The sequence below is a fragment of the Aspergillus multicolor genome (assembly GCF_047715735.1).
Source record: "Aspergillus multicolor strain CBS 133.54 unplaced genomic scaffold BDW74scaffold_3, whole genome shotgun sequence".
Taxonomy (NCBI): Eukaryota; Fungi; Ascomycota; class Eurotiomycetes; order Eurotiales; family Aspergillaceae; genus Aspergillus; species Aspergillus multicolor.
In genome coordinates, this window is record NW_027395954.1 from 626408 (window position 1) to 639847 (window position 13440).

Sequence of the window (13440 nt, forward strand, 5' to 3'; positions counted from 1 at the left end):
CCTCATGGATTGTCCGTGTCTAAGTAAGGCATCCGCAAGGAACTCTGAGACCAAGGAAGAGCATCAGACTCTGGGCTGATCGCATGTGTAACGGGCCTGTTTGCTGCGCTCCCGGGGATCCCAGCATTCCTTCGCGATCGGAGATTCGGAACAGGCTTCATCGTGCAGTCTCCTGATGCAGCCACGATACAAGGATTCAGGAACTGGACACTTTTAACTCATCTCTGCTCGTGCTCACAGTAGTAAAGATGGAGGCAGCACTGAAGTACCTATAGAGCCCCGTGCCATCTGCACCAGCCACAGTGGCGGTGCGCTCTCCAGCCAATCAGAGCTCAAGATATCACCGCCATTTGATGCTCGTCCAAGATCGGACTCCTCCGGCCATCCTCCAGCATCCACCGAGTTGTCATCGTCGATATCAAAAGTCCATCAGGCATCATCTGGCTGACGGTCTGGAGATGTTGTAACTTGATCAGTACCCGACTCCAAGTACCTAACGAGGCCCCAAGCGTCCCCTAGGAACCCCCAGCCAATCCAGCAATGCAGCTTCACTCGAACGGTCGCCCTGAAGCGAGCCAGCTCACCAGTTGGTCCCTGCGGATCGGCTACGAACTTGACAGCCATTCGGGTGCGCCGTCCTTGGTCCGTCACCGTCTGAGCATCATTTTGTTGCCTTGTTCCTAGCTTCATCGGCACCCAACCAGTCATCCCCCTCCTCCGCAGGCTTTCTCTCCTGTTCGTCGCTTCGTGCCCTTTTAGGCGCTGCGTCGCTCATGTTCCCAGCCCCCTCCTTTTTCTTTCTCCATACTCCCTGTTCGTCCACTATATTGAAGACCCGGTCGTGGCGCGGTTATCGCTGTGCATATGCCTTGTTGTTATCTTGATCTTGATGTTATTCGCCTTTCTTGCTTGTACCTATAACACCACCAACCTCAGCTGAACCGCCATCTTTTGTCACCAGGCATCAGCTTTTCCAGCGGCGTCTCTTGCAAAAAAGTCGCCTTCTCTGCATATCCTGTCAGCCCTTCCAAACTCCCATTATAAGGTCCAGACCGCATCGTGGATACAAAGGAAGATCGCGGCCAAATCCCCACCTGGACCCGACTTATCGGCGTATAGTCTTATTATAGACCCGTCGAAATTCCTACACCGCTCGTCCTCCTGCGTGAGGTCCTTGATATCGCCGATCATTTGTCAATGTTCCTCGTCATTTGACTGTCATCCGGTCGGTTGAGGTCTCTAAGAGCGGCCGGTTAATTACTGCAGTTCGTCATCTCACAAGAGTGTCTGTGCAACCATGCCGTTCGGTGAAACGATTGCTGTGATTGACAAGTCTGGACAGGTGGTTAGCACGGTAAATCTCCCAGTGATACTGTCTACTGACTTGCCTTGATTCTAATCTATACCTAATAACAGAGCAAGCACCTCTTCGGCGTCTTCAGCCATGCGAAAAACGCCTACCGCGAGCGCAAGGCTCAAGTCCAATCCGAGCGAAATGCAAAAATTGCGGAGAGGATCGCGGAACGGGAAGCACTGAAAGCATTGCAGAACTATACTATTGATGATGCCCCGTCAGTAGCTTCTTCGCGGAGGAGTCGATCGCGACATCACCATTCTGGTCGAAGCCATTACGACCGCCCCCGCGGCGGATCAATCTGTGAGCAAGACCTCCATTCCTCTGCATCTCGCGCAAGGTCCCGTGCAAGGTCTCACTATGAGCCTCCAACCGACATGGTCCGCCGTCACACTCATCATGATATCATGGTACGAGAACCGGAAGCTCGCCCCCTGGCCACTCGATCAAAATCCGACGCGCATGTGGATATGGATCTGGCGTATGGCGAGTACAATCCGGAGGCTATGGCCCCGCGAGGATCTCAAGACCAGTTTGATGATCCTGAGTTGAGTGGTCTCGTAAACAAGGCCCAGTGGTTATTGGAGGAAGCCAACTGCGTGCAGCACACAGCGACAGCTACCATGGACCACCTTCAGAAGAATCCCGATGCCATGGCAGCTGTGGCGCTTACTCTCGCAGAAATCAGCAACGTCGCTGGCAAGATGGCCCCATCTGCGCTTACGATGTTAAAGACCTCAGCGCCGGTGATCTGGGGCTTGCTCGCCAGCCCACAGTTCCTGATCGCTGCTGGCGTTGGTCTCACAGCCACAATCGTCATGTTTGGCGGCTACAAGATCGTTAAACAGCTGCAACAGCCTTCCGCCATCACGCGCGCACCAGAACAATTCGATCCACAATCTGGTCCACAACAAATGGACGAGATGATAGAGTTCAACACCGAGTGCCTCAGCTCCGTGGAGATGTGGCGCAGGGGCGTGGCAGACGCCGAAGCCGAGAGTTACGCGACCTCCGTGGACGGAGAGTTCATTACCCCCAGGGCTGCCGCGATGTCCGGCATCGATATCACCACCGCCCGCATGTCGCGAGACCCGCGCTTTAAGTTCGACGATGACGAGTCCGTCGCATCTTCCCGTCGGTCCCACCGTTCCCGCCCTCCTCGATCGACGCACAGTCACAGCCGCGCTCCCACCAAAGTGGATACAAGGGTGGAATCTCAGTCCATCTTCTCAAGGCACACCAAAGCACCCCCATCTAAAGCTCCGTCCAAGGCTCCTTCGCGAGCACCTTCGAGAGCCCCATCCTCCGCTGAGTCCCGTCACTCCGACCGAGACAAGAGCAAGAAGCCCAAAGAGAAGGTCAAGCGGTCCAGCCGTCTGCGCTTGATGTTCACTGCGTGATGGATCCACCTTCACCGACTTTTCGACATTCATTGTACATATAGAGCAACATACTCGACTCCGATACGGCCTTCGCATACGCTTACATGACTCCTTCCTACGACATCAATCCTATGGCACGTTACTAGGTACGACAGACAGGCTGCCAACAGCATACAGCCTCCATGATTATATTTACGATTCTTTCTCTGCGCACTTCTTTAACTTTCATCTGCATGGCATGTTCCTTCGTTTCTGATGGCTAGCATTTTCGATCACTTACAAGCGTTTTTCTGGTTTACCGGCGTTGAAATGGACATCACACTCGTTTGCATGATAGATTGTCGATCACTGTACATGATCATATCATTCATATACAAAGCGCTTCAATGCAAATTTCTGGCTTTTTTAGGTCCTTTATACCGAGTACAATCTGGCTCAATCTCAGGCTAACCAAGGCTCCTCGGACGAACAAATACCTGCTATTTTTCCTATCCCAATCCAAGCCTCACTCCTTCCCAAAATAGTATGCACCCTCAAGAGGCAAGTGCGACCAGAGTCTATGGCTTTATGGCCGGTCGCGCCTTCCTCTCGCGTCTCAGGGCTTTCGTACCTTCCCGAAATCACCGGTGACATACAGAGCTTTGGCAAGAAACGCGATAATTATGTGTCCGGCTACTTTCCAAGTGGCATATTGGCTGCAGCGCCAACTCCCACTTGTAGAAGAAGGTATCAAGCAGGAGAGGCGCAATGACTGTTCTGCCGACCTTGGTTTCTGGAACAGTTTTACGATTCTCAAGTTTCTAGGTAGTCGAGATCATAGGTAATTAGGTTAGGGTAGATTTTACTTCCGCAAAGAATAAATGCCTATATATGACTTTTCCTTTGAAGCAGCCACCTTCGATAGATGAATCAACAAGTAAATCAACAGCGTCGTACCAGGCAGGGAGGGATGTTCTTTTCTCAGGTTAAGACGGCAGTGAGGTCGGAATATATTATTGCAGAGGACCGAGACAGGAGGGTATACTTAGACTGTCTAGGGAGCTATCTCACTACGGAACATATATGGAAGTTGACATAACCATCATAAATTTAGTTGAAGAATCATGAAGCTCGCTGGTCGATGATGCGATCATAACACCATAACTCTCAATCTTCAACTGAGATGTTGGTTACTGTGAACCCACCTCCTCGGCATTCAAATATCAGCTCCAAATGCCGAGCTCGGCCGTCGAACACTAGACATGCAGCCTCATGCTGAAGGAAGTGTGGCACCCTATGGGATCGCCCCGGCAAATGCTTAGACCCGTAGATCCCGCTGAGAGCTCATCGTGGTAGTCGTACAGAAGAAGCAACCTGCCGGTGCTGCTATTTGATCGTGGGGCCGGATCTGGACTTTTGAGCTCCGGTCAAGCATCCATCAACTATTGCTTACTTGCTTACGGTATTGTCGGCGTGACTCGTCAGCTATAGGAATCCCGCTATGGTTCTGAGGATAGGTCTTCTCGGATAACTGACAGCAGATTCCTGTTCGTGGGAGATGTGGGATTGTAGATCCGCACCTGAATCTCTGCGTTTCAATAAGGTAACCGTAGATGCGGCTATGGCGGTCTCCCGGACCCCATATCTGCTTCGGGGAGGAAAAGCTCAAAGCTGGGTGGATGGACTGCGTATGAGTGGGGATGCTGAGAATGTGCGATGCGGAGAAGATTATCTTGTCAGTCAACACCTCGTGAGAGACTTGACATACTCCAATAGTAAGCAGGGAAGACTGCGGCGTAGAGCCAGGTTACTCCTAGCGAATTGGTCATGCTGAAGGTGGGATACTCTCCGGCGACTCTATCTGTAATGCATGGCGAGGATGCTCGCAATTGTTCTGGTCAACGACGGGCTCCCCCCAAAGTGCAGCGGGCAGCAAACATAGCTCTTGTCATCGGATGATCTCGAATGATCAGATACCATGCGATATCCATGACCAGAATAGCAGCAGTGACTCGCTTCCTGTTCGGCAGTGCGTACCCATGATTTGCCGCAGGAGCCTACTAAATCCCAGTTTCCAGACGACAATGCAAGTCACGCTCGAAGTAAGGATACCCTGGGTAGCATCAATAATGGGGCGGATCCTTAGTGGGCAGTGGAAGCCGGGAACCCCGGGCTTCGCGTCTGGGGGCACGAACGTTGTGCTCGGCAATTCCCAGCGGTCAAAAAAGCCGAGCGGGCTACCTCCACAAACCCCCTGGCTTCCGCCCTTGATTCGAAGGGTGCCGAGTCTGTCCCGAGAGGCGACTTCGGCCACCCGGTTGACCCAGAGAAAGCGTAGGAGAATTGAAACGGAAATCCTGGCGGCCAGAGCTTGCAAGAGTTTTCCGGAGTATGGCTTCGCCACCATAAAGTGGTAAAATAATAACAGCGTTATCGCTGTTCGCAGCAAGCTGCAGTAGCGTGACTTCTTGCATTGACAGCGGGCCAATCAATGCATTTGTAAAAACCGTTTGTACAGAAATTAAGTGTCAGCTTTTGTTCCTGTGCTAAGTGGGGACCGTAGATGGTTGGTCGTTGCCGCAATTACCGGACACGGAGGACAGTGGGAGCCCGGATATAAAATTATCAAGCTTTCTCTCCCCGAGCTCTGGAGGTCGATCTTGCGGTTTTATTAGTCCTTTATATCCCCCGCGTACAGTCCAGGAGCGAGCAATAGCCATTGTAGGTCTTGCAGCCTCAAACTCACCGGTTGTCATATTTGACCAACTGTTTTTGCTCGATTTTGCATTTTCCCGGCCAGAACCCATTTGATTTGAGGAACAGTAGCAGTTAGCCACAAGGGCCGATCCGTCGTCATGCAGATACCGCAGGCTAAGACGCCTTTAGAGGTTGTCATTGTTGGGTAAGTCCACTGAATCCTGCTAAACCGGGCGTGTCTTAGACTAATCGGAAGAATGCAGTGCCGGTACGTTTTGTGAATTCGAGTGCCAACTTGCAGATTGGGCTGGAACTGATGATTTCCGTTTTAGGGATTGGTGGTATGGCGGCAGCCCTAACATTGGGCCTGCGAGGACATAATATCACTATCCTGGAGTCGGCTCCGAAGGTACGTAAAGTATATTCATTGCGCGGTTATGCAAGTACTGACAGACGGTATAGCTTATGGAAGTTGGCGCCGGTATTCAGGTTTCTCCAAATATGTTGAGGCTGTTTGACCGTGAGTTATGGCGTGAGGATAGCGCATGTGAACCGCTCTGACGAGACCTAGGCTGGGGCGTGTCACCATTGATACATGCCAACGATGTTGCATTGGAGCATATCCACGTACGACGATGGAAAGATGGGAGCCTTCTTGGGACCATGCCGGTGAACAAGACATATGGACAACAAGTGGTTATCCATCGCGCAGATCTCCACAACGCACTGATCGAAAAGGCGCTGGAACTGCCGAATGTGGAGCTGCGCGTGAACTCGCATGTAGCAACCGTCGATTTCGATTCTACATCAGTGACCCTGGTCAATGGCATCGTTGTCAGGGCTGATGTCATCGTTGCAGCTGACGGGATCAAGTCGTTGATTCGTGATCAGCTGCTGGGCGAGGGCGCTTCCAAGGCCATTCCGACAGGGGATGCAGCATACCGGATCATGCTCACGAAGGCCGAGATGGAGAGCGATCCTGTACTGAAGAAGCTGGTAGAAGTCCCAGAGGCCACGCGATGGCTCGGCCCTGAGCGCCATCTAATTGCCTACCCCGTTCGAAACCATGAACTTTTCAACATTGTTCTTGTGCACCCTGATCGACATGGGATTGAGGAGTCTTGGACCACAAGGGGCTCAAAGCAGAGGATGATCGACGACTATGACGGATGGGATCCGGTAGTTACGAAGCTGATTGATATGGTTCCGGATGAAGAAGTGCTGGAGTGGAAACTTTGCCTGCACGCACCATTGAAGACATGGATCAAGGGGTCAGTAGCGATGATTGGGGACGCCTGCCATCCTATGCTGTAAGTGTCCGTCCTCCGTATTCTTCAGATCTCAACTTACGCATCTCAGGCCGTACGTCGCCCAGGGTGCCGCTCAAGCCGTGGAGGATGCCGCAGCGTTAGGTGTGTTGTTATCCGACATCACATCGAGGACCGAGATTCCTCTTGCTCTTCAGGCGTATGAAAAGTCCCGCAAAGAGCGCGCAGAGACCGTCCAGCAGTCCGGCTCAACAAACCGCATCACCCTGCATTTCCCAGATGGCCCAGAGCAAGAGGCACGGGACGAACAATTCCGCGCTTCCTTGACGGGAGGCTCAAATCCGGATAAATGGTCCGATAGACAGACGCAAGAGTTCCTGTGGGGATGGGATGCGGAGAAGGCAGCGCTGGAAACGTGGGAGGGTGAGTTTTCCGTCCCTCGTGTGAGACAAACAGGCGCTAATCAATCATTCGCTAGGCTTCCACAAACGCACCTTCTCAACAGTTCAACACCACCTGTGAGCTCTTAATATCGGTGATGATGGGGTTTTCAGTTGTATATACTTTGTTTCAACCACTAGTACTTTGCATGGCGTTGGTATTCGGACGGGATGGCTATTTATATGCCAGGGATAGAATTTTGTATGTTACCTCAACGTTGATATACAGCAAAAGAGACGAAATGACATGTTTATGATTGCAAATCTACGAGCTCTCTATCCGACTTCTCTTTACTGGGGTGCTCCCTGATGTCTATGTCGACTGTATGACTCTACATCTTTCCTGACCTCTTTCTCAGATACGGGCCACCACCGCGAGAAGCGAATCCCCATCGGATCTGGTTGGCCATTCCGATCTCGACACCCAACTCTTCAGCAAATGTCCAAACCAGTCCCGGGTTCTTCTGGAAGCCACGACCGATCAACGTAAGGTCCAGCCCCTCTTCCTCGAGCAATGAATTTGCTAGGCGAGCGCTGTCGATCATTCCAACAGTGCCCACGAGCAATTTGTCGCCCACGGCTTTCTTCACGGCGGCGGCAAAGGGAGCCTGGAAGCCAGGTTTGGCATGGATATGCTGATCCGAATGAGTGCCACCGCTGCTAACGTCCAAGACATCGATGTAACCGCTATCCGCCAGAACCTGGGCAAGCTTGACAGTATCCTCTAGGCGCCAGCTGGGTTCATCAGGGTGCGACTCCTCCAGCCAGTCGGTGCCCGAAACCCGCAAGAAGACCGGCAGGTGGTCAGGAACAGCCTCTCTAGTCAGCTTGGCGATTTCCAGGCTGAGACGGATACGGTTTTCGAAGCTACCGCCATATTCGTCGGTCCTCTTGTTAACAGCAGGCGATAAGAAAGACATGAGGAGATAACCATGTGCATTGTGGATCTCGACGAAATCGGCGCCGGCTTCAACAGCCCGCTTGACTGCAGCCACCCACGCGGTCTTCAATCCCTCAATATCGTCCTTGGTCATGGCCTTGGGAACAGGGAATCGTGACGTGAACGGAGTATCGGATGGACCTTTGACGCGATCCGGCCAGCCGCCCACCTTCTCAGTCGCAATGTCGCCGGAAGACAGCCAAGGTGGGACAGTGCTAGCTTTTCGGCCTGCGTGGGCTATTTGAACGCCAATGATTTGATTCTGACTGTGGGCAAACTCAATAACATCCTTCATTGGCTTGACCTGCGAGTCTTTCCAGAGACCGAGATCCTGCGGTGTGATGCGGCCTTCGGGTTCGACCGCGGTGGCCTCTATCATGAGAAAGCCCGGTCCACGCTGAGCAATTCCTCCCAGGTGAGCCATATGCCAGGCAGTCATATGACCATCGTCCGCGGAATACTGGCATAGCGGTGACAGCTGCAATTGCGCCCAACTGTTAATGACCCGTACAAATTCTCGGAATAATCACGGATGGAAACAGCGAGCAGGGGGGTATTGAGAGGGTACGAACTCCGATGCGATTGTGCAAGGTGAGACCTCTCACTTTAAGAGGCGTGAACAGCTTTGGAATTGGCGCTCCATCAGACTGCGGATCGGCTGCCAGTCCGGCGGGGGTCTCTTGCGCGGGGGTGAAGTAGGAAATGCCGGGAGCCGGCTTGACTTCAATGTCTTGAACTTGTTTCGATGCCATGGCTAACAAATGAGTCTGAGCTAGATTATCCTGTAGTCGATTGCTCTGATAACCCACAGTGAGGGTATGGGGAGGTTAAATGCGACAACGACCTTGGACGCCGCTTAGAAATCAATGACGTTAATCTCCTAGCCTTGGTCGAACGCACCAACGACCGGAAGCCGGCTGCATCGGGCGCATCTGGATATCCGGGTAAACCTGAATTTATCCATCAGTGGCGCTTTGATATCTTGTCGACTGTAGTCAGTGAAGCAACAGAGATGGTTTCAAGTTCGCGATTGCGACGATCGGGAGAGTACGCGGGCAGGCGCCAGGCGCATTGTGTGACCTCATTGTGTCTGACACGGGCAGAACGCTGGATCCTAGAACTGCCCGCAATATTCACCATGCTAAGACACAAAGCTATGATATTGATCAGCAACCAAAGATTCAGCCAGAGCATCACGCAGTCAAGTGTTGGAATGGAATTGGCATAGTCGTTAGTCTAGCTGTGATCGACGCTTATCTGTGCCAAGATCGATAGCGAGGCCGGCGTCGGAGACCTCAGGGCCTCCACTCCGCGTCCCAATAATTTTTCTTTGGGGTGTAGTGTGACTCAGTCCGTCCTTCATAACTTCCCCTCCTTCTTCAATTCTCCTTCCATTCCTCAATTCTCCCCATTGTCATCATAACCACACCAAACAACATGGGCAAAGGAAAGATCTGTGTCGCCTTCAGCGGCGGTCTCGACACCAGCATCATCTGTTAGCTCCTCCACTTCCGTCAATTCTCCCCGCGTGCTCCAGCTAATCCAGAATACACAGTGAAGTGGCTCATCGATGAGGGCTACGAAGTTGTTGCTTTTAGTGAGTATCTAGTCAATTGGTATTTTACGTTTATCTGCTTCAATGCTAACAGCTTCTAGCTGCCGATGTTGGTCAGGAAGGTAAAGCGATTGCCCCGAATTGTCCACCGCTACTTGCGCTCTGACACCCCGCCCTCTAGAGGACTTCGCCGCCATCAAGGAGAAAGCCCTGAAGCTCGGTGCCGTCAAGGCCGAGGTTGTTGACCTTCGCCGTACGTATTCGATAAATTGCTGGATCTATAAAGTGTTTGAGTTGACGGTAGTAAATAGGCGAGTTTGTTGAGGAGCTTTGCTTCCCCGCCATTGCTTGCAACGCCATCTACGAGAATGTCTACCTCCTCGGTACTTCTCTGGCCCGCCCCGTTATTGCTCGTGCCCAGATCGACGTCGCCAAGGTTAGCAATCCTTTTGGTCAGGACTTTTTGGAACATAACCTCACTAACTGGTAAACAGCGGGAAGGATGTTTTGCCGTTTCCCACGGCTGCACCGGCAAGGGTAATGACCAGGTCCGTTTCGAGCTCGCCTTCTACGCGCTCCAGCCCGACATCAAGGTCATCGCTCCTTGGCGTGACCCCGTCTTCTACGAGCGCTTCGCCGGCCGTAACGATCTCCTCGCCTACGCTGCCGAGAAGGGCATCCCTGTCACCTCCACCAAGTCCAAGCCCTGGAGTATGGACGAGAACCTGGCCCACTGCTCCTACGAGGCCGGTATTCTGGAGGACCCCGATATCACCCCTCCCTCCGACATGTGGAAGCTCACCGTCGACCCCCTCACCGCCCCCGACAAGCCCGAGGACTTCACCGTCCACTTCGAGAAGGGTCTGCCCGTTAAGCTCGAGTACACCGAGAACGGCGAGCAGAAGACCGCCACTGACGCCGTTGACCTCTTCTTGACCGCCAACGCCATTGCCCGCCGCAACGGTATCGGCCGTATCGACATTGTCGAGAACCGTTTCATCGGTATCAAGTCTCGCGGTTGCTACGAGACTCCTGGTCTCACCTGCCTGCGCTCCGCCCACATGTATGCGAAATTCTGCGTATGTTGGCAAACAGTCTGCTAACTGCTCCTAGTGACCTTGAGGGTCTTGTGCTCGACCGCGAAGTCCGTGCTCTGCGTGACCAGTTCGTCACCGTCAACTACTCCAAGCTCCTCTACAACGGTCTCTACTTCTCTCCGGAGCGTGAGTTCCTTGAGCAAGCCATCCCTGCCTCCCAGAAGTCGGTCAACGGCAAGGTCCGCTGCCGCGCCTACAAGGGCAACATGATCATCCTCGGCCGATCCTCCGAGACCGAGAAGCTGTACGATATGTCCGAGTCCAGCATGGACGAGATCGGTGACTTCGCCCCCACCGAGACCACCGGATTTATCGGCGTGTCTGCCATCCGTCTGAAGAAGTACGGACAGATGAAGCAGGCCGCTGGCGAGAAGTTGTAAGATGTGATATCGCTGGTACGAATTACGATTGTGATTATGAAAAGCGCCTTCGGGGAAGGTCTGCGATTTTTGGGTTTCTGTATGGCAAGTTTAGAATATCTCTGTAATGGAATAGAAAAGTGATATGGATACAACAGCCGCTTCGAGGCTACTCTTCAGTGCACCCCACCCATTCTCACTTACACCAAGCTTCTGAGCGGATTAGGACGAATATCAGCACGAACTATCGAAACGGCGGGCTCGTACTCGGATGGAAATCCTCCCGACGGCAGGACAAACACAATTGACGCCCGATGATTTGACCATGGTCACGCTACTGTGGCCGGGGCTGAAAGCCTTCTGCCTGGCCACTAGGCGCATTGTCCGGTCCAGCAGAATCTTTGTCAGGTCCAGGGCATCAAGTGCATCATACATTTTGGCTCGACATAATTTCTAAATATAATATAGCCATGGTCGCCAGCCTTGCGGCATGGTCTCCTTATTTTCTTCTTAGGCAGTCTTTTTTTTATAGGATTTTGTCATCCGGAATCGCCCTCGAGAATCTAGACTCAACCCAAGATGGCCCAAGTACCGTGGGGGATATTCTTCGTTGCCGTCGCGGGGTTCTCTTTCTTAACATCCAGCTTCTCCACACTTTTCGTTCTCTTTATCGCCCTCACTACCCTCAGAATCCTCCACGCCTCATTCCTATACCCGGAATATCTGACTCCAATCAGACACATCCCAACGCCTCCTGTGAGATTCTTCTTCTTCGATACCGATACTTAGAGCGCAGCTAATAAAAAAGAACCGATCATGGACCAAGGGCAATACCGATACGTTCGTTGTCCAAACGCCGTTTGAAAACCTACTCGCATGGTCCAGGTCGGTGCCGAACAACGGGCTCCTGCGGTATTATGTCGTCGGGAATATGGAGAGAGTGCTCATAACGACACCGAAAGCGTTAAGCGAGCTTCTTGTCCAGAAGGCGTACGAGTTCCCAAAGCCCGAGTTTATGCGGGATTCCCTAGCCCGGGTTGCTGGCGACCATGGGATACTTCTTGTAGAAGGGAACGAGCACAAGGTTGGTACTGCTGTGCTATGGTTTGAGTTTTGTCAGTTTTAGCTAAGTCCTTTATAGAGGCATCGAAAGAACCTCATGCCAGCGTTCTCGTACCGCCACATCAAGGATCTCCATGCGACCTTCTGGGCTAAAAGCGTGGAGATGGTGAAATGCATCGAGAAAGACCTGAAGAGTCGCAAAAGCGCCGACGATATCACCGTTACGGTGAGAGGTTGGGCGAGCCGAGCTACTCTGGATATCATCGGGCTCGCGGGCATGGATCGTGATTTTGGGTCCCTCGCAGATCCAAACAACGAGCTTGCGGCGCAATACCACCGCATCCTCGAGGAGCCACCGCTCTGGCTGAAGCTCCTATTCGCCGCTACATTCGTTATAGGCAATACAAACCTCCTACGGGCGCTGCCCTTAAAACGCAACAAGGACATAGCTGAAGGGGCTGATTACGTTCGACGAGTCGCACAGCAACTCATCAACGAGAAGCGAGAGCGCCTCAAGCACAAGCCGGGCAAGTCGGACAGTGTACACTCGAAGGATATCCTCTCGGTGGCTGTGAACAGCGGCAACTTCACCGATCTCGAGCTCGTCGACCAGATGATGACTTTCCTTGCAGCTGGGCATGAGACGACTTCTACTGCGCTACAGTGGTCCGTTTATGCTCTCTGCAAACATCCAGAGGTCCAGACGCGGCTCCGCGAGGAAATTCGCTTGAACCTACCCCCTATCTCTGTGGAGAACCCGGAACCCATCACAGCCGCAACCCTAGACTCCCTCCCCTACCTGCACGCCTTCTGCAACGAAGTCCTCCGCTTCCACCCCTCTGTCCCAATAACATTCCGCACCACAGCACAAGACACCACCCTCTGCGGCACACTCATCCCAAAGGGAACATCATTAACAATTTCCCCCGAAGTCATCAACCACGATCCAGATCTCTGGGGGGCAGATGCACACATATTCAACCCAGAGCGGTGGCTGGGCCCTGGACGGGCTAATACGGGTGGAGCGAGCAGTAACTACGCGCTCATGACCTTTCTGCACGGCCCGCGGAGTTGTATCGGGCAGGGCTTTGCGAAGGCAGAGCTGGCTTGTCTTGTTGCTGCCATGGTGGGCAGGTTTAGGATGGAGCTGGCGGATCCGGAAAAGGAGCTTGTTGTTAAACGCAGTGTGACGGTGTCGCCTATGGATGGTGTTGTTGCGAGGTTTACGCCGTTGGAGGGGTGGTAGTGCATTGCGTGTTCTTTATAGCACATGCCTTGTTACCTTCTACCTTCTCGACGTCCAAATA

At 52.8% G+C, this 13440-nt stretch overlaps 6 protein-coding genes across 6 annotated transcripts; 5 read left to right on the forward strand and 1 right to left on the reverse strand.

Annotated features, from left to right (window-relative positions):
* Nucleotides 1-1003: 1003 nt before the first annotated feature.
* On the forward strand, nucleotides 1004-2873 carry BDW74DRAFT_75088 (uncharacterized protein). The gene is made up of 2 exons (XM_073733624.1): nucleotides 1004-1354; nucleotides 1417-2873. Exons 1-2 carry the CDS (start codon nucleotides 1298-1300, stop codon nucleotides 2752-2754), a joined length of 1395 nt encoding a protein of 464 aa, XP_073587668.1. The 5' UTR covers nucleotides 1004-1297; the 3' UTR covers nucleotides 2755-2873.
* A 2697-nt stretch (nucleotides 2874-5570) lies between these two features.
* On the forward strand, nucleotides 5571-7202 carry BDW74DRAFT_174172 (putative salicylate hydroxylase; the record flags this gene model as incomplete). Its single annotated transcript, XM_073727970.1, has 7 exons — nucleotides 5571-5617; nucleotides 5676-5689; nucleotides 5745-5821; nucleotides 5875-5932; nucleotides 5984-6722; nucleotides 6772-7103; nucleotides 7159-7202. The coding sequence occupies 7 exons, from the start codon at nucleotides 5571-5573 to the stop codon at nucleotides 7200-7202; spliced, it is 1311 nt and encodes a 436-aa protein (XP_073587669.1).
* On the forward strand, nucleotides 7132-7414 carry BDW74DRAFT_75176 (uncharacterized protein). Its single transcript, XM_073733627.1, has one exon. The coding sequence runs from the start codon at nucleotides 7219-7221 to the stop codon at nucleotides 7375-7377; it is 159 nt and encodes a 52-aa protein (XP_073587670.1). The 5' UTR covers nucleotides 7132-7218; the 3' UTR covers nucleotides 7378-7414.
* Nucleotides 7359-8905, reverse strand: BDW74DRAFT_145587 (NADH:flavin oxidoreductase/NADH oxidase). The gene is made up of 2 exons (XM_073723215.1): nucleotides 8633-8905; nucleotides 7359-8538 (listed from the first exon to the last, which is right to left on the reverse strand). The coding sequence occupies exons 1-2, from the start codon at nucleotides 8810-8812 to the stop codon at nucleotides 7453-7455; spliced, it is 1266 nt and encodes a 421-aa protein (XP_073587671.1). The 5' UTR covers nucleotides 8813-8905; the 3' UTR covers nucleotides 7359-7452.
* Nucleotides 8906-9432: 527 nt separating this feature from the next.
* Nucleotides 9433-11524, forward strand: BDW74DRAFT_75199 (argininosuccinate synthase). Its single transcript, XM_073733628.1, has 7 exons — nucleotides 9433-9555; nucleotides 9616-9657; nucleotides 9717-9737; nucleotides 9797-9868; nucleotides 9927-10051; nucleotides 10110-10678; nucleotides 10729-11524. Exons 1-7 carry the CDS (start codon nucleotides 9498-9500, stop codon nucleotides 11090-11092), a joined length of 1251 nt encoding a protein of 416 aa, XP_073587672.1. The 5' UTR covers nucleotides 9433-9497; the 3' UTR covers nucleotides 11093-11524.
* Nucleotides 11200-13379, forward strand: BDW74DRAFT_187399 (cytochrome P450; the record flags this gene model as incomplete). Its single annotated transcript, XM_073731479.1, has 3 exons — nucleotides 11200-11827; nucleotides 11868-12155; nucleotides 12213-13379. The coding sequence occupies exons 1-3, from the start codon at nucleotides 11651-11653 to the stop codon at nucleotides 13377-13379; spliced, it is 1632 nt and encodes a 543-aa protein (XP_073587673.1). The 5' UTR covers nucleotides 11200-11650.
* Between the last annotated feature and the right edge of the window lie 61 nt (nucleotides 13380-13440).